Raw genomic sequence first — 20,684 nt, forward strand, 5'->3', positions numbered from 1 at the left:
GTTTTAATCCACAGCGCTAACAAGCTCATTTTTTTCTCCATGTTCATCCTCCTATAAATAATAAGGCAAAACAAGCATTAAATATGTGTACAATAGTATATAACGCATATAACTTGGCTTTGCTCTTACTAATATCCTAAGTAAATATAAAATGACATATATATTCATACATAATCAGCTTGTTGGTTTGCAAAACTTTTAGAGCCAGATGTATGAATCTAATTTTGACAAGCTCGTGCCTTTTTACCGCATGCTGACATAGTCTGCAATCACATTTTCAAATTTTTTTGTTAGAGATTAAATAACGTTTGATAGAGTAAACAATAAGGTAAATATTGTCCTTACTTTCCCGTAATCCGAATCCCAATATTTTACCAACTTAACCCAGTTACTACTGGTAATTCCATGTGGCACATTATTACACATATCATCCAATTTCTTCTCTAGTGGCTTGTAATGAATCATTTTCAGAGAATATTTGAACTGCCTCCAACATTTATTGGCACGCTTGAGAGCTTGGTTGTCATATTCCACACCAGGAGGAATCACAAAACGGTCCTTCAGTAAAAATAATTAGTTAAAAATGTAAATCAGCAAGTAATCTATTAGAAGTAAGAGACCGTCTAAGTATGTGTCTTAGGGATGAATATACTTACTCTTATGCCTTTAATTATTTTCCCTTTAAAATGCTTGTCGATTGCTTTCCAATCTTTTTCCCCAACTGGACAATGTGACTCCATCTTCGCAATCATACTAATGAATTTAACCAAAATATGTCCACCCTTCCTAATTGGCTGGCATAAATCATTGAATTCGACATAGTACTGGACGCCGTTATTACTCCATACGTCAATTGGCAGAATAATACCACTTACTAATGTAGTATTACCCTTGGCATCTAAATAAAATAACAAAATTAAGTTAAAAGAAATAATCAGTTAAGTGAACAATATGTTTTAACAGTGCAAATACACACACACAAGCTGCAATTCATTTCTGATGTTAAGAACTGAATTCCAAAACTGAATTCAGATTTGAATTTCAGTTCTGATTTCAGGTCTAGAATTCAGTTCTGATGTTCAGAGCTGAAATTAAAACTGAATGCCAGAACTGAATTCAGATTTGAATTTCAGTTCTGATTTCAGGTCTAGAATTCAGTTCTGATGTTCAGAGCTGAAATCAAAACTGAATGCCAGAACTGAATTCAGATTTGAATTTCAGTTCTGATTTCAGTTCTAGAATTCATTTATGATGTTCAGAGCTGAAATCAAAACTGAATTATAGAACTGAATTCAGATTTGAATTTTAGTTCTGATTTCAGTTCTAGAATTCATTTCTGATGTTCAGAGCTGAAATCAAAACTGAAATCCATAACTGATTTCAGATTTGAATTTTAGTTCTGATTTTCAGTTATAGAATTCATTTGTACTGAATCAAAAAAGAAAGCACAGAACACATATCATAGAGACTCAATTCAAATGTCAATTAGCATGTACCTCGACATAACAAGCATAATTTACTTGAAAAATTAATTATGCAGCTCAATACAAGTTTCAAGATATAAACAATTCCATATATCCAAATTTAGAACAAGTTTGACAATGATATTTAAAATACATATGCATGTGTAACACGTATAACACAAGCTTGAAAAAGAGATATAAGATTATTACTCCATTGTTCCAATATAAGGCATCAACTATACACAAATTAAAATTAGTACAGGCAAGCAACCAAGTATAAGGGCCTGTTCTGTTCCGTTGAAATTCAGTTCAGTTCAGTTCAGCTCAGCTCAGTTCAGTTCAGTTCAGTTCAGTTCAGTTCAGCTCATTTCAGTTCAGTTCAGTTCAGTTCAGTTCAGTTCAGTTCAGTTCAGCTCAGCTCTTAATTTATGTCTAATGATATTGCTAATGATATAAAGCCAAATTTCATTCTTTTAAGCTCTTATTACAACGACAACAACAACAAAAATAATAATAATAATAATAATAATAATAATAATAATAATAATAATAATAATAATAATAATAATAATAATAATAATAATAATAATAATAATAATAATAATAATAATAATAATAATAATAATATTAACAATAATAATAATAATAACAATAATAATTGAAATAATAATAATAATACTAATAATAATTATCAATAAATAATAATAATAATCATCAATAAATAATAATAATAATAATAATAACAATAATAATAATAATACTAATAATACTAATAATAATAATCAATAAATAATAATAATAATAATCAATAATTAATAATAATAATAATAATAACAATAATAATATTGATACAATTGTGTTAGATACATGTAAGTGTTTTGTGTTCTTTTGTCCTAATACTATTTTATTTTTAAATTAAATAGTATATGTGCTTAAAATGTTTAGAGGTTTCAAGTTTTAAATATATTTTCCATACATTTTATAATTATAATTATATAGTATATTTTTCGTAAATATTTTAATATGTACATTTGTATATACACATATGTATAGTAATAAATATCAATAAATAATCAAAGATCACTAATCCGTAGTTAAAAATCACTAATTAATAAGTTCAGTTCAGTTCAATTCAGTTCAGTTCAGCTCGGTTCAGTTCAGTTCAGTTCAGCTGAGTTCAGTCAATCGGAACAGGCCCTAAGTCATTAAGTCCAGGTATAAATATGAGCCTAAAAATTGTCTCAATTGTTGCCTATATGTTTGAATTGATCACCAGAATCTCCTGGCCTTTTAGTCTTGAGTTATAAATATGCAGGTTGCCAATCACCAGTCATTGAATAGCAGGAGAAATCATTGATGGTGGATTATTTAAAAAACAAGATTTGTCACACCCTACCATGTAACACACACTGAGATCAAGCCACACCAAGGCATCATCACATACATGAGAAGGGGAAGAAAGGAACTTGATGGGCTGGAGCAGCATCAAAGTCAGTGAGCAGCCCAATGACTCCTCTGCTGTGCTGCTGTGATGAGAGAGCAGCAATTTTTTTACCAACTTTTGTCTGCTAGTGATTTTGGCTGTTATGTAAATACAAAAAGGGGTAATGAGGGATGGACTGACTAGCTTGTGGATTCTAGCTATCATCTCACTCAGGTGATCCTATTATATTAAAGCTTGGCATGCAAAGGCAGATCTGAAATTATAGCTTACTACCTTTTATGAACTGAATTCTACGGGTTAACGAGTATTGATTAATATTTTGAGTTTCTACTTTAACTTCTACAATAGATTACTTTTCTCTAAGTGTTTATCCTGTCCATCATGCTTTATATCATGGTTTTAGGCTCAAATATAGAAGCAAAATATGGAAGATAACATGTCAAGACAGCAAGCAGCAGGGGAGCAGTAGCAGCAGCAGGGGAGCAGAAACACACTACAACAACAACAACAACAACAACAAGCAGCAGCAACAAGGCAGAAACACACCACAACAACAACAAGCAGCAGACAACTTTAATAAATATATTTACCTATTGTTATCACCTCCTCCTTGTCGTCAAAATCTATGTCTACGGGCCAATCCGGAAGTGCTTTTGGTCGTAAAGACTTAGATTGTTTTGGGATCTTTTCTGATTCTTTCCCACTGTTTTGTCGATCTTGATTATTCTGTAGAGCTGTTGCTGAAGTTTTAACAGCACCAGTCTCAAGGGCTTCAATTCCTCGTCTCACAGCTTGCTCGGAAGGTTTATGAGAAGTAGAAAGGGATTTCAATGATGAGTTTGGTCTACTTGATTGTGGAATATTAGGTGGGATATTAGGTGGGACTTTTGCTGGGTATTTATTATGATAACCTGATGTAGTTGCCTCTTTGACTGAACTCGATGTTGAACCAGGATGGTTTTTCCAAATGGATCCCAAACTATTAGGTGGTTGTTGGTCAGATTTTGTTGTGGTATTTGGTGGAGAAAAAGGTCCCCATTTTTCATCCTTAAGTACCTCAGTCTGTGGTGACTTAGTAGCTTGTTTTTTGGTGGGTTGTGAAACAGCTTCGGTAGCATTTGACTTAGCTGTGGCAGCAAGTATTTCCCTTGCTCTCTTGCTTCGATAAGTCATCTTTTACCTGATAAAACCATAAGACAAGCTACATTAGTATGTCAAAAATGATCTTAAACCTTTAGCATTTTATATCTCTCTTTGACCCTCAATTACCAAACACAACTCAAAATATTGGAAAAGGTATGAAATCAATGGTTGCAGCTTCAATTTGCTTTCCTCCTAAGTTTAAACCAACAACAGTAAGGGTACACAACCTGCTAGAAACATTGGCATCACTTGCTTTCCAAATGTGAGTACTAGCATTAGAAATCAGAGACTTAACTGCCAAAAGTTCACTGGAGATTTACTTCACGAGTCTAGGCAAAAAATTTCATGGGGAATCTCATGGTAATATAAAGACAAAAAATATCAGGTAAAAGAAAATGAAATGGCAGAATTGGCAGAGAGCTAAGACTTATAAACTTTCTCAAGTAATCTAAAGACAAAAAATATCAGGTAAAAGAAAATGAAATGGCAGAATTGGCAGAATATAGATAATTTTGCATTGATCTTGGCTTATACGTATCAAGACTTATAAACTTTCTCAAGTCTCAAGTATGAGAGATCTATAAGAAAAGAAATAACTAAACTCAATCTCCAAGTGTAGCAAAAGCAGAAAGTAAGCAAACTCGATGTAAGAACGTGTCAATATTGAATCTGAGCACAATAACTAATCAACGTAGTAGTTATAAAAGCTAACATCATTCTTACTTTATATGAATATGAATTTAGAAATATATACTACTAACAAAACTAAGTAAATATATGTAGTGATACCTGGTTAGGAAGTAGGAAAAAAATTTAAGTCTTGTCTTGACTCTCGGGTAAATGACACACCAGCAGAAACCTGGTATTTATAATCTAATTTTAGTTAAATAGAAAATGAAATGGCAAAATTGGTAGAGAGCTAAGAACTTGCCACCTAGTGTAGCAAAAGCAGAAAGTAAGCAAACTCGATGTAAGAACGTGCCAATATTGAATCTGAGCACACTAACTAATCAACGTAGTAGTTAAAAAAAGCTAACATCTTCAATTAGATTAAACCAGACCACACTCGTCTAAGATCCTTTTGTGAGATAACTACAAGTTTCCACTAAGAAAGCACGATATATATCAGTATGATACTAATGGCAAATTTAGCAATATACATAAAAAATTATCATGAGATAAAATTTCATTAGTAAGATAAACTAGATACCAATATGTAGTAGTTAATTGCTAAATAATCAGAAGTGAAATTCATTATCACACCCAATAGAAACAACATGTACTGAAATATAATCACACACACACACACAAGTTCTGATGTTCAGAGCTGCAATTTGGAATTGAATTCCAGAACTGATTTTCAGTTCTTAAGATCAGTTCTGCATTCACTTCTGAATTCAGTTCTGGATTCAGTTCTGAAATTCAGATCTGAATTCAGTTCTGATTTCGGCTCTGAATTCAATTCTGGTATTCAGATCTGATTTAAGTTCTTATTCGACCAATAAGAAACCAACACCATAATACAACTTAGTACCATAAAAACAGAAATTAAGTTAATAAAATACAAACTTTGATGAATTAGAATAACTAAATGAAATATAAAAATACACACCCATCCAAATTTATGAACTCAAATCTATAATAAATTATAAAAGTTATAAACAAATTATTCAGGTATATCAAACAAGTCCCTAGGCTTAGTTTTCACAACATGACACCACCCTTTTTGTATCTCATCCTCAATATAAAAAACTTGTTTTGCTTGAGATGAGAAAACAAATGGATCATCACGCAAAAATCGACCAGTGTGCATCAACTTTGAGAAATTGATACGAACACTTCCATTCGGATTTGTTTTGATACCCCTACGGATATCGACCCAATCACAACGAAACATTACAACCTCATAAGAACCATAATAATCTAATTCCAAAATTTCTTTGAGTTTTCCATAATATTCGTGACCCTCTGCTTCCACCATGATTCCTGAATTCTGAGTTACTCGAAATCGCTCACGATCCACAATATCAAATTTGTAACCATTGATAATAACACTTTTCATCCTTTTCCCGTGGTTACTCAAGCCACCGGCTAAGGCTTTTCTTAACTTTCCATCTACCGTGCTATCATCTAAATTATGGACCTATAATTCGAGAATAATAAAGTTAGAATTAGAAAGTTGTATAATATGAAAATAAAAAGACCCTAAATGTAAAAGCATATGACCTGGCTTTGCAACCAATCTGCAAATTCATCAATTATCCACTGATTTTCAATAGATTCGTCAGCTTGACTTCCTCCAACGTCATTCTCTTGCCTCTTTAGTTTTAGTAACTCACTACCGAGATGTAAATTTTATGTTAGTAACAAGTATATATTGGACGATTTAACTAAACACATTATGCTACTTACTTGAGCACCGGGGTTAGTTCATCAGAATGAAGTAAAACATAGCGATTAGCTTGCTTTAAACTTCTATCATCCAAACGGACATTTTCTTTTTTTTCCAACAACACGACCACCAGAGTTATACAAATAGTTGTCAATGTTTGATACACCATCCTCATTCCTTCTAGGTCTATTGAACTTAGTCTCAACACTTTCTAAATATCTCGAACAAAATGCAATTGTCTCCCACAAAAGGTAACCTTCCGCTATAGATCCTTCCGGTTGCGCTTTATTGCTTACATGAGATTTCAAAAAGGCCAAGTACCTTGAATTATAGTAACGATTTTGTATGTGAATGTGAAAGAATAGGAAAAATTATTATATAAAAATAAATAATACAAATAAAAAGAATAATAATAATAATAATAATAATAATAATAATAATAATAATAATAATAATAATAATAATAATAATAAGTACCTTTCAACGGGATACATCCATCTATAATGAACCGGTCCGCCTAGTCTGACCTCTTCTACTAAATGAATTAGTAGATGAACCATGATTGTAAAAAATGTTGGTAAAAATTCTTTTTCAAACTTGAAAAGAGTCAACACGAGCTTTGATTGAATGGTATCTAATTCTCTTGTATCTATAGCAGTTGAACATATCTTTTTAAAAAAGTCAGACAACTCTTCAAGCAAGTCAATAACTCTTGTGGCATTCGACGCCCTTAAAGCAACCGGGAGGATATCTTGCATGAGAATATGATGATCGTGACTTTTCATATTAATAAGTTTCCGTTGCTTTAGATTCACACATCTTTGCAAATTAGATCCATATCCATCAGGAACTTTCATCTTTTTCAAGACTTTCAAAAATCGTTCTTTCTCCTCGTTAGACATGGTGTATGCAGCCGGCGGGATGTAACCTTGAGGGTCGATCCATAGATGAGGTTTTATATTCAAATTCTTTAGGGCTTCTCTGCCACTCTCATCATCCCTACTATTATCCATATCTAAAAGAGTTCCTAATAAAATATCGGACACATTCTTTTCAATGTGCATAACATCTAAATTATGTCTAAGAGGATTATGCTCCCAATACTCTAATTCAAAAAATGTACTTTTCTTTTTCCAAAGAATATGATCACCATCGGGATCGCAATCATCATCAAGTTCATTGGCAGCTTTTTTCCCTCTTTTTTTAGGAACTTTTTTTGTCTTCCCATATACATACTTTACCCCTTCTTGTTGCTTCAAAACTTCGGTCCCGCTGGTACGAATCGGAGCAATACCATATTCTTCTTTCCCATCAAACAAATTAGCTTGTGAACGATATGGGTGATCAATAGGCAACCATTTTCGATACCCAGTGTAGATAATTTTGCCACCAAATCTATCGGAATGAGTAGAATGAGTGCAAGAAGGACAAGCTTTGTAGCCTTTCGTACTCCAACCTGACAACATAGCATAAGCCGGAAAGTCATTAATAGTAGAGTGTAGGGCTGCTCGTAGTTTGAAGTTGCTTCCACTATAAGAATCAAAAGCATCAACACCTTCCCACAATAATTTCAATTCATGGATTAGTGGTTGCAAGTACACATCAATATCCATACCGGGACCAAATTTACCAGGAATAATTATAGAAAGAATAAAGGATGATGGTTTCATACAAAGCCATGGTGGTAAATTATAAGGAATGAGGACCACCGGCCATGTACTATAATTTGTGTTCATAAGACGATATGGATTAAAACCATCACTCGCTAGGCCTAATCTAACACTGCGAGGATCAGCGGCAAACTCTGTATATTTTTCATCAAATTTTTTCCAGGCCTCGCCATCAGCAGGGTGTCGTAGAATCTTATCATCCTTACGATTAAAGTGTCATCTCATATCCTCTGCAGTTTTAGATGACATGTAAAACCTCTTTAATCTAGGGATAAGGGGAAAGTACCGCATTACTTTAGCTGCCTCGCCTTTCTTAAATGCTTCTTTTCCTTTTTCATTTACATCACCCTCCTTTCCTTTCACATTTTTCCACCTTGATGTCTTGCATATATGACACTCACTTTTATTTGCGAATTCGCCCCAATATAACATGCAATCATTTGGACATGCATGGATTTTCTCATATCCTAACCCTAAATCATTTATTATCTTCATGCCTTCATAATAGGACGATGGAAACTCCTTAATAATGAGAAATGCGTCAATTAGAAGTTCAAGTAATTTATTAAATGAATCTGCAGATTAATGGAACATACACTTTAGGTGAAACAAATGCAATAGAAATGAAAGTTTCGAAAAAGTAGTACACCCCTCGTATAGGCCTTTTTCAGAAGCTTCCATGAGATTTTTATACTTTGCTTGTTCTTCATTTGAGAAAGTTGATTGATACTCATCATCTACCTCGCGATAAATGGTAAACCCCTCATCCATGTCATATGAATTGTCATCCTCAATACTTTGTTCATTAAATGATGGATCTTGAGTTTTGTCGGTTCGTTGTGTTGTATTAAATCTAAAAGCTGCTCTTAGTAACCCGTCCATATCATCTCGACCTACTGCATTTACTTGATCATCACTTAGATCATAGGTCTTACTCCCTTCATCTTTACGATGAAATATCCAATTTCTATAGTTTTTATAAAAACCATAAAATAAAATATGCCCTCCAACTTCTTCTACAGAATTTGTTTTATTTAACTTGCACTTATTACATGGGCATTTAGTTTCCCATGTATTTGGTAAAAGAGTCTCTTTAGCAAGTTCCAAGAATTTCATGCAGCCTTTAAAATAACCAGGATCACCTCTTGGTAAATCAATCCAACTAGTATCCATGTCTACAAAGAAGTATATAGTTAATTGCCAAACAAAAACAATGACAATAAGTTATTCAAGCCTACAAACTTGTTGTGGGTGAAAGAAGAAAATTAGAAAGAAACATGTCTATTTGTTGGAATTATTTTTACCCTCCTAAAACAATTTACCACAGATAAAGTAACATTATTTTCTTATACCTGATATAAATAAAGATATTAGATTTCTATAAAGTACAATCAAATTTTCAATAAGACCTTTTCAGCTTCCAAACTACCAAACTACAAGAATGTCTTGGTGGAGGTAACCTTTATCTTCCACATTTTCATGGACTCATGAGGAAAAAGACTATGAGAGACAGAGATATAAGCACATGGAAAAGTATACAGAAAAAACAATCAAAATTAGATGAGCAATATAGGAAGAGCATAGTGGCATTATCAAAATTAGAATAATACAATGATCTAAACTAAACAAAAAACTTCCAGCTCTGTGCAAGGGATAACATTTAATCAGCAATTATCAATTTCAACTATACCCAAAGTTCCCAAACCTAGGATCATATCCTGTTCACACTGCTGCCTTGGCTCTATACGTACATATCAAAAACCAGAAAATTCAAAGCCTATAATATTCATATAAAAAACCCATAACATTCCAAACTAAAACGCTAAAACGCCATAAAAATCAAAACAAAAACCAAAAAACAATATGAAAAAAAAACATGAAAACTTGGATTTTAAAACAGAATTCACGAAAAAAACAACATAAAAAGAAATTAATTTATCTAATTAAGGGAAAAAAATTACCTCGCAATAAGAGATCGATTCTTGTTCTTCACCAACGCAAAATCGAAGACATGCAAACAAATAATTCCCAATTTTAACGAAAATTTAGAGAATTGTGATATATTATGTGCCAAAAACGATAGAGATATATACCTAGCAACAATATTGTTCAGCAAATTGTAAATAAATACCTCAAATTTATGCAAGTGACGAGCCACAAAACCCCAAATTCCTTGAAATTTAGCAAGCAAAACCCAGAAATTAACCTAAATTTTGAGATTTTTTTTGTCTCTGATGAAAGTGATGATGGAGTCCAAGTTTAGAGGAGAGTAGAATAGAATATGGGCAGTTCGTTTAATTGGGAACCTTTTGCTTTTTTTTTTTTTTTTTTTTTTTTTTTTTTTTTTTTTTTTTTTTTTTTTTGAAGACGTTTAATTGGAAAGTGGAAACCTAATTCGACTGAGCTGAGGGTGAAAAAACACGAACCCGCTCATTATTTCATTAATAAAATTCAAAATTGCGGGCATCCTTACTCACGTGCACGCTTTTAAGTGTCGAGAAAATTTCCGACTACAAAAAGCGTCGCAAAAAGACGGAACCAAAAATTATAGACTGACGCCCCTTCAACAGCGTCGAACCAATTGCGTCCAAAAATCACTCTTTTTGTAGTAGTGTAAGTCAAACGTTCTAATTTAGTACTCACATGTTCTAAACCATAAATTAGTTAAGTTTAATATCATAAATTTTAAATAACTTGTTCCAAAATTTTAACTTATATGTTCTAAATTTTAATTAAAATGTGTGTTCTAAGATTTTTATTTATATGTTCCAGATTTTGAAGCGTATGTTCTGTTTTTTTACTCGTATGTTCTAAATTTTTTATTCACACTTTCTATATTCTATATCAGTTTGTTCTAAATTTTTATTCACATGTTCATAATCTTAAATCAGATGTTCTAAATTATACTCATATGTTTAAAATTTTATAAAGCAGATTTATATAAATTTTTAATCACTTGTTCTAATTTTTAAATCAAATGCTCTAAACATATTACTTACATAGATGTTCTAAATTATTATATATTTAGATGTTCTAATGTTCTAAAATTAGTTCTCATATAAGTATGAATTCTCACATATAAACCTAATCTCACTTATATATATATATCAACATTTGTTTCATCCTCCTTTGATTTCTTACTCTCCGTGCATATTTTTCATTGATTTAGACAGTTTTATCATTCATTTCAATCTATTTTTTCTCTTACTATTTATTTTCTATTCAATAATATGAAGAAAAAAAGAACATATTTAGTGTATACGAGTAGTTTTTATCATAATTGTATTTTTGATGCCCAGATAAAAAAGTTAATTATACAAGGCCAGGTGAAATATAGTCGGGTAAAATCTTGTTAGATTATTTTTCTAACAATACTATTACCTTCGTCTCTTTTTAGTTGACACAAATTCCTTTTTAGGAATTTTTTTTATTTTTTTTTTAAGTTGACACATTTTCTTTTAGGGTAAATTTTTTAAGTGCGTCAACTAAATAGAAATGGGGAAGTATTTACAAATGCCTAAGGGTCTATTCTTATATGATTATTTTCAGTTCATTTCAACTATATATAATAAGTTCAATTCAATTCAGTTCAGCTTTAATAAGTTCAGTTCAGCTCAACTCTAATAAATTCAATTCAGCTCAACTCTAATAAGTTCAATTCAACTCATTTCGATCAATAACAACGTGCATAATCCAGATCATTTGTAACACTTTGGTCTGCTTCGATTTGATCTTGGTAACCTGACCCCACCCAACTAGAACTACTAAATACACGCGGCCACGCGGGACAAACCGACACTCTGATTTTAGAATTCCAAAGTTGACTCCGTCAACAGATGAAAGAAAGGAAGAATAATCAATTGAGAAAGGTAATTGAAACCAGAATTGACGTCAGCTTTTCTTCTTCGTGTCAATTTATATCCAGCCAATAATAATGGAGGGAAGCGACGTGACATAAACGAAAGATATTTAGATTTTTCTACGGAGTACAATAGTTAAAGGTAAAAGGATAAAACTTTTATTTTATACTAAGAAGTTATTAATAAGTCTTTGTAAGGATTACTCGATTAGTGTTATAAAATTACTTAGTCATTATTACATTACTAGATGAAGCCCGTGCAATGCACGTTTTGTTTGATTTTTTAAAATAATGTTTTTTTTTTTTTTTGTATTTATGAGCCTAAAATTTGTTATATATTTATATAAAATTCCTAATATTAAAAGATAATATATAATATTTAATTAATTTAAACTTAAAAATCTCATTCGCCAATTTTGCTTACATGGCATTTAAATTATTTAATTCTAAAAGAAATTAATAATCTCTTATTTAATTGGCTACTACTAAGATTTATAATCCTACATGGCGCGCTGAGAAAATTAGATCCTACGTGGCTCTCTAAAAACTCGGGAAAAAACTCCCCTTTATATATATATATTAGATTGTTCAAGAGCCACTTCTTGTTTAGGTATGATTAGGCATAACCTTGACACTAAACCGGATAGTCTTCTCTGGTATGTATCTTGGTCGTGTGCAACTTCCTTCCCCTTGATACCTAGGTCTTTGGAAAACATTGTTTACATAAATATTTTCATTAATAATTTCTTCTCTAATATCATTATTATCCATTACTCTTTTACCTAGTTTGTTTTCAATCTTTTGTTGGACAACTTCTATGGGTAGAAAGTCTAGATCATTCAACTTCATTAATCCCCTTTGTTGATATAAATCTTCCTCTAAAGTAACATAATTATTTTTCTCTATTTCATTATTAGAAGCAATCCCTTTTTCAGAAATTAAGTTCATGATTTCGTTAAGCTTATTAGGGCCTTCTTCTTTATCAAATAGGGCTTGTAATTCATTAAGTGTTTTCTCCTGAAGATGAGGGTTCATTTTTAGTTTCTTTATTCTTTTCTTGGTTACTAGTAGGTCTTTTAGGGAGTGATATAGTAAACTTTTTTTTTTTTTTTTTAATCTAGATTTTGAAAAGGATATTTATATTTAGGTTATTTTAGATATTAACACTACCTAAGAACCCGAAAATGGTTCTTATCACCTCTCAAAAAAAAAAAAATTGATTTTAACACCACCCAAATTACAAAAAATTGGGTATTACCATCACATAAGTGATTCCGTTTACAAATTCGTTAAGTAGGGCCATACAGACACGTGTCGCTTTATTATTGGCCAAATTAATAAAAAAAATTAAAAAACAAAAAATTAAAATTTTAAAAAAAAATTAAAAAAAACCTAAAACTACCCCAGCCCCACCACCGCGCCACCAGCATCGTCCCCCAACCCACCCACTACCGGCGTTCGGCGTCCCAGAGAATCGCCTGGCGCCGACGACCTCACCCCCACCCCCCTTTCCTCCACCGATGCACCCCACCCCTTCCTTTTCCCCATTTTCGTTTCCTGAGCCACCACCCCGAAAACACCCTAAATGGGTTTTAGGGTTTCGTTTGGGGTGGTAGGGAATCGATTAAGGGAAGGGGAGGGGGCATTTAGGGTGGTTTCGGGAAACAAAATGGGGAAAGGGAAGGGGTGGGGTGCGTAGGTGGAGGAAAGGGGGGTGGGGGTGGGGTCGCCGGCGCCGGGCTATTCTCTGGGACGCCGGCAGGGGTGGGTTTGGGGACAGCGGTGGTGGCGCGGTGGGTGGGGTAGTTTTAGGTTTTTAATTTTTTAATTTTTTAATTTTTTTTAATTTTTTTTAAACAAATAAAATAGTGACACGTGTCACTGTGGACCACATTTAACGGAATTTTTTAACGGAAACTATTAAGTGGTGATAATACCAATTTTTTGGAAATTTGTATGGTGTTAATACCCTTTTTTTTTTTTTGGAGGTGTTAAAAACCATTTTCGGGTTTTTAGCAGGTGTTAAAATCTAAAAAAACCTTATATTTATATGGGACAATTTTCTCTTTATTAGGTGATACTTCTTTTCCAAATTGATGCTTAACTTCGTTTGTTAAAGCAAGTTGAACTTGTTTAAGTTGTTCTTTTAGATCGCTTACTTTTTTTATTAATATCGGTTGTGGTTATTGATATCTTATTTTCGATACTAATACAACGAGCATGTATGTTATAAACTTCCAATCTTAATTCACCAATTTGATCAACTATATAATTAAGGACTGGGCAAAAATTACTAGTATTTTCAGGAATATGATAATAATGCTTAAAATCTGGTTTTTTACACTCAGTAGAGAACCTAGTATTGTCCAGTTTTGCTTAATTATTAACTACTTAGTTTAACTCTTAACCGTATGGCTCGGATACAAATCGAACGTAGCTAGATACAAACAAAACTCTAGTTAGGATACCAATAATAAACCAACTTATAACAACAACAACATTTGTTAAATATGATACCAATTCAACCGCAATACTATGGTGACACCAACGTGTTGTAGATGGTATATCGATATATACTACTAAGGATGATATTGGCTATATATCTCGTTGGTACTTACATATAAGACCTTATTGGAGACCAACTTGGTCTCTAGTTCTCTACTACTTGAGGCCAAGAATTTCTGCTACTAGAAGTCTAGAACTAGACTACTATTTTTTTAAAATTTATTTTTTATTAATCTTTGCCAAACCATACGATGATACGAGTCTGATGGTCCACAATGGCAGCTAGTTAGCAGCCTTACAATTGTTTTTATTTATTTATTATAGAGTAATGACAAGGGAGAAAAAAAAGACTTTAAAGTCCTGAGTAAATCGCCTTACGAATTATGATTTTTTTTTTTTTTAATTTTTAATTTTTTTTTTTAGAAATACAAATTGAATCATCCAGTTGATTTCCTCAAAAAAAAAAAAAATTTATTATCCAATTGATAGATTTTTAATAAGTACTCGTAAAAAAAATTAAGAGTATGTTTTGGTTGGAAATATTTTTAATGCAACTTTAAACATCCTGATTGAGTTTATTTTATAGTCATATCGAGGAAAATTCCCTAAAAGAAACTAATAAAAACAAATTTCGACAACTTTATCTCGGCTAATAATCAAAACCAACAATTTGACTAACTTGACAAAACCTTGGTTTTTTAATTTTATTTATATATTGTTTTGGCTACTTGTATTACTTTTCAGTTTTTCAGAGAAGACCTTGACTTAGCAACACATTCAATTCATTGCTCTTGTAGTCTTGTTATTCATTAACTAGTACACTTTCACATAATTTGTTAACCAAAAATAAGCACAAAAATGTTGAAAGCAGATTTTGGTTGGCGTCACCATACTTTGCTAACTATTTTTGCTACCATAGTTTTAGCAATATTGCCTCTAACAAACTCCCAAATAGCCCTTCCTGGTTGTCCTGAAAAATGCGGCAACGTTACGATCCCCTATCCTTTCGGTATAGGTGATAAGTGCCACTACGATCATCCCGAAGACGGCTTCTACTACGATATCACTTGCAACACTAGTAATATCCCGGTGGTTCCGACGTATGATAGTATAGAGATTGAGAAGATCTCTCTAGATGGTGAATTTCGAGTACGTAACTACATTTCATATAGTTGTTACGATAAAAATGGTGTAGAAACTCGTAATTTTACATCTTGGATTAGTATAACAAGATTTTCACTTTCAACAACCCGAAACATTGCTGGTGCAATTGGTTGCGACACATTGACACTCTTCTCTGGTACACGGATGGAAAGTACCAACTTGTTTGAAACCGGGTGTGTGACCGGGTGCACGAATCAAACAGATGTAAGCAATGAGTGTTCCGGAATTGGTTGTTGCCTAGCATCTATTCCAAATGGGATAACCAACATAACGCTAGGCGTTGGGAGTCTCTATAACCATAGGGATGTGCAAGACTTCAACCCTTGCAGTATTGCATTTGTGGTGGCTAAAGATTATGTAGAAGAGAAGGGAACACCCTTCTCTTTTGACTCTATACTAACACAAGATGCCGCGTATTTAGATACTCTAAGTACACCCATGGTATATAATTGGTCAATTGGAACAGAAGATTGCAAAACCGCGCTAGCAGCAAAGAATTGCCTATGCAAAGGAAATAGTACCTGCTTCGACGCCACTTCAGGTCAATGGGGATACCACTGCAAGTGTAACCTCGGTTTCGAGGGTAACCCCTACCTTCATGATTGTCAAGGTAATCCAACTAATCACACTCTCACTTTTAGTAACTAATTTGAGTATACAAATCGATCACGAAATTCAACCATCAGATTAATAAGCTTTTGGTTGAGTTGGTCTTTTAACATACTATCAAAGTCCGTTAGAGCCTGTGATCGATTTATATACTCTATCAGTAACACTCAATTTTGTTTGTATATTTATAGAAAATCATATTGTTGTAGCTAATTCTTTGTTGGGCTTATTACATCCAGATATCGATGAATGCGCGAATAATAGCTTGAATTCATGTGAAAAACAAGAGTATTGTGTTAATGTTCCTGGAAATTATACTTGTACATGTCCAAAGGGCTATTATGGCAAGGGTACAAAGGAGAATCCGTGTACTCTCATTGATACCGATTCAGCAAGCAGGAAGAAACTATTACTGGCAATTAGAATAATCATTGGTGAGTTAAATTTTCTATGTCTTCTTTAGTTCTTTGTCCACCTATTATTTTTCTTTACTATTATTAAAGTATATTGCCAATTTGAACACCAATTAACAAAGTTGTTACACTGACCATTTTATTAATATCACGTTTTAGTTATGTTTTTAGTAGAACATATAAACCGATTTTAGAATTCAACCAAAAACTTAATCTAATGGACTGATGGTAGTAGCCGGGAATTATTTATATACTCTATCAGTTTTATTTATTAATCACTACTCCTGTCAAAAAAAAAAAAAAAACTAATCACTGCGATGGACTTAAAAAGTGAAAGATAGACTTTATGTAAATAATACGGATTAAATTTTGTATTATTTGCTCAGGAATATTAAAAAGGTAATTTTAGACAAAACCAGAATCTTTTCCATCTTTACGGTATTGGTCCCTACTTTCACTGTTGATGTAACAACTTCCGTTTATAAATTTATAACTGGTATACAATCAAGTATACAACCATAGACCCATTCAACCATAAAGAAACGGCCAGACAAGGGCAATGTTAATTTTTCTTTGTTGATTTTTTAATTTGAAACCTGTTAATTTCAACATATTCCAAAACAAAAATTGTACGGTATACATGAGTCTTTATATTAATAAATTCCAAAACAATAATTGTATGGTTAATTCCTTTATTGTTAACTAGATTAGTCTCATACGAGGCACGATTTGATCAAATAAAATTTAAAATAAAAAAATTTTAAAAACAAATAAAACATCAATTTTTTTCTTTTTTTTTTTATTTTATTTAAAATAGACCTTACAGATAAATTGAATGAATGAAAAGGGTACCTAAGGGGAAAAAAATCAAATTATTATTGTTAAAAAGTATAAATCACTTTTCAAAATTTGATACTAATGATGATGTGGCTGATCAGAATTTTAATAAAATAAAATAAAATTCACAAAATGAATTTTTTTTTAATGATAACATGACATGTGTTCTAAGAAAGTAAGAATGATGTCGGTGGTTACTATTTTTGTATTAGTTATAGATTTGTTATTAATTATTATACGTTTTAAAGTGGAACAGTGGAACCTCATATTAGATGCTACAACTTTGTAAAATAATAGGTTTTTTTTTTTTTTTTTTTTTTAAAAAAAAATCTTATGGTTTAAAAATTATCACCAATTGCCGAGTTGCCGTTAAATTAGTTGACAAAACAAACGGGGTTAACGGGCTTACCAAGGTCAATTTATGTTTTTTCACCAACTAGGAACATAAAACAAAGTTTCAAGTCGTATACATTAATTAACTCTTGGCCTTAATATTTGTTTAATTAGGTGTTGCTGGTGGGTTTATTTTTTCCTTGCTGGTTATCTTTTGGTTTCATTGGCAACATGGAAACAAAAAGATTCAAAAACTAAGGGAGAAATGCTTTCACCAAAATGGTGGTCATATTTTACAACAAAAGCTTTCAGGACGAGATGTGTCAATTGGCAATGCGGTGAATATGTTCACTGATGAAGAACTGAAGAAGGCTACTGATAATTATAGTGAAAATAGCATCATTGGTCGCGGAGGCTTTGGCATGGTTTTCAAGGGACTACTACCTAACAATCAAGTAGTCGCCATCAAAAGGTCCATCAAGGTTGATTCCACCCAGGCCGAACAATTCATTAACGAGGTTGTTGCCTTGTCACAAATCAACAATAAGAATGTGGTAAAGCTCTTAGGTTGTTGCTTGGAGACGGAGGTACCATTGCTCGTTTATGAATTTATTAGTAATGGTACATTGCATGATCATTTGCATGATGAAGGAAAAATGTATTCTTTTACTTGGGATGTTCGCTTAAGAATTGCAGCAGAAGTTGCTGAGGTCTTGGCTTATTTGCATACCACAATTTCTATACCAATAATTCACAGGGATATTAAGTCTGCAAACATACTCTTGGATGATAAGTGCGTAGCAAAAGTCGCTGATTTTGGAGCTTCTAAGCTAGCTCCGGTAGATCAAGAGCAGTTAGGGACTATGGTTCAAGGGACATGTGGTTATCTTGATCCAGAGTACATGCAAACTGGTGAGCTCACTGATAAGAGCGATGTTTATAGCTTTGGTGTTGTTCTTGTCGAGCTACTAACTAGAGAGAAGGCGATATCTTATGCTAAGCCTGAAAATGAGAGAAGCCTTGCTGTATGCTTTCTTAGGAAAATTAAGGAAGATCGTTTATTTGAGATTTTTGATGAACAAATTGTAAGTGATAGTGCAATGGAGCAGCTTAAGGAAGTTGCTAATCTTGCAAGGAGGTGCCTGAAACTTAAAGGAGAGGATCGCCCAACAATGAAGGAGGTTGCAAGAGAGCTAGAAAGGATTAGTTGTATGACTAATCATCCATGGTTGTCAAACAATAGTGTGCTACTCCAAGAGGAGAGTGAATATCTGCTTAGTGAGGCGCATGATTTCAACAATGGCTATGGCAACGATGGCATGAACTATTCATCAAGCAGCCAAAGTAGAGTTGTGCAGTTGGTGCCTTTGGATGACGGCAGATGATTATTAATTTATTATGCTTGTTAGAGTTTATATTTAATATCATATTGACTTTTAAATATGTTGTATAAATACTTCAAGCTTGTACTATTTTCATTTTAACACAATTATAACAAGGAAATTTTGATAATTACCACCATCTATTGTTGCCAAAATTGAAAATACCACCTCAAGTTTTTTTTTTTTTTTGGATTTTACCACCTAGTTTTTTCCAAATGTTTTTGAAATCCCACCACTTTGTGAGATGACATCATTGTGGGACCCACAATTTGTTTTCCCTCTCTTTCCCCTATTCTTCTACTTCCTTCTTTCAATTTCATCTCTCAAATTTGATTTCAATTACACAAATTTCGCAAATTAGGTTATAATTTCTACAATCTAACCTACAACGAACTGAATTGATTAGTTTAATTAGGGTTTGGGTAATCAATTTGGGGGTTTTGCTAAATTCGACAAATTACCACAACGATTCAACCATGGCTAGTCTTGAAATTGGTCTTAAAATTGGTTATATAAGGCCAAATTCGACCATGAAAACGCTAGATCTAGCGTTTCCATGTTCGAACTTGACCTTAAAACCATAACACGCAGGGAATGTGGTCGGGAAGTAAATCGGAAAAGCTTCGTGGGCTAGCTAATTCAGTAATCAACAACAAAGGAGATCGAGAGAGGAGAGATAAAGAGTATAGAGGGAGTATTAAAGGAGATCGAGAGAGGAGAGATAAAGAATGAAGAGAGAGAAGGAGTGCGGCGATGAGGGAAAGAGGAGAGAGAGAGAGAGAGAGAGAGAGAGAGAGAGAGAGGGGAACTGAAATGAGCGAGGGTGGCTTTAGGGTTAGCTATTTATACGAAATTTTCTACCTGTTAAAATAAATATGGTCAGATGCCTTTTCGACGGAAAATTCCGTCGGAAATTATTTTATTTCTGACGGATTACAAAAAAAGCTTACTTCCTTGTAGCCACTAAACTACAACCATCCTATTCTCTGTCCTACCAAAATTACTCGCCTACGACCAGATCTAGCCAGATAATGCTGGTACAGTACACATCATTAGAGAGGCTCAATATTTCATTAACTACCAAATATTGTCAAACAATCACTCTTTGTTCTGGTGAGTTGTGAGACTTGTGACTGACTCATGGGAAACACAATAGAAGCATTGAAAGCAATAGCTTCAAGTTGAGCTAGGATCTTAATTCATGAATATTTAAATTAATTATAAATCAAAGTAAGTTTTCTAATCACAAAGAAACATATCATTTGTCAAACAGAAGAGCAAAAAATTATTCCGAATCCTCATATTTGAATTGATTATTCCAAATACTAAGACATATGAAATTAACACAAAATCTTCATTTATATAAAACAGAAAAGAAATCCATAATTTTGTTGCAACACAAATAATCAAAGTTACAGTCAAATATCATTTGAGAGGTCAAGTCCATATTATAATATTAAATCCGAGCTA

At 32.7% G+C, this 20,684-nt stretch overlaps 2 protein-coding genes across 2 annotated transcripts; one reads left to right on the forward strand and one right to left on the reverse strand.

Moving 5' to 3' along the window:
* Window positions 1–5,716: 5,716 nt before the first annotated feature.
* Window positions 5,717–9,285, reverse strand: LOC145632606 (uncharacterized). The gene is made up of 7 exons (XM_081684959.1): window positions 8,760–9,285; window positions 8,407–8,687; window positions 7,566–8,313; window positions 6,920–7,469; window positions 6,539–6,763; window positions 6,277–6,388; window positions 5,717–6,193 (listed from the first exon to the last, which is right to left on the reverse strand). Exons 1-7 carry the CDS (start codon window positions 9,283–9,285, stop codon window positions 5,717–5,719), a joined length of 2,919 nt encoding a protein of 972 aa, XP_081541085.1.
* Window positions 9,286–15,150: 5,865 nt separating this feature from the next.
* Window positions 15,151–19,347, forward strand: LOC145630459 (wall-associated receptor kinase 2-like). Its single transcript, XM_081682716.1, has 3 exons — window positions 15,151–16,250; window positions 16,489–16,683; window positions 18,007–19,347. Exons 1-3 carry the CDS (start codon window positions 15,335–15,337, stop codon window positions 19,215–19,217), a joined length of 2,322 nt encoding a protein of 773 aa, XP_081538842.1. The 5' UTR covers window positions 15,151–15,334; the 3' UTR covers window positions 19,218–19,347.
* Window positions 19,348–20,684: the final 1,337 nt, after the last annotated feature.

This window comes from Chenopodium album, chromosome 5, assembly GCF_948465745.1.
Source record: "Chenopodium album chromosome 5, dcCheAlbu1.1, whole genome shotgun sequence".
NCBI lineage: Eukaryota > Viridiplantae > Streptophyta > Magnoliopsida > Caryophyllales > Amaranthaceae > Chenopodium > Chenopodium album.

What these genes read in the sequence shown, in the direction of transcription:
- LOC145630459 (XM_081682716.1), top strand. Translation starts at nt 15,335, where the DNA reads ATGTTGAAAGCAGATTTTGGTTGGCGTCACCATACTTTGCTAACTATT. An exon ending in CTACCTTCATGATTGTCAAG is followed by an intron (nt 16,251 to 16,488) that starts GTAATCCAACTA and finishes TATTACATCCAG; the next exon opens with ATATCGATGAATGCGCGAAT. An exon ending in GGCAATTAGAATAATCATTG is followed by an intron (nt 16,684 to 18,006) that starts GTGAGTTAAATT and finishes TTGTTTAATTAG; the next exon opens with GTGTTGCTGGTGGGTTTATT.
- LOC145632606 (XM_081684959.1), bottom strand. Translation starts at nt 9,285, where the DNA reads ATGGATACTAGTTGGATTGATTTACCAAGAGGTGATCCTGGTTATTTT. An exon ending in AAAAGGCCTATACGAGGGGT is followed by an intron (nt 8,688 to 8,759) that starts GTACTACTTTTT and finishes ATTAATCTGCAG; the next exon opens with ATTCATTTAATAAATTACTT. An exon ending in GGAAAAAAAAGAAAATGTCC is followed by an intron (nt 6,389 to 6,538) that starts GTTTGGATGATA and finishes ACATCTCGGTAG; the next exon opens with TGAGTTACTAAAACTAAAGA.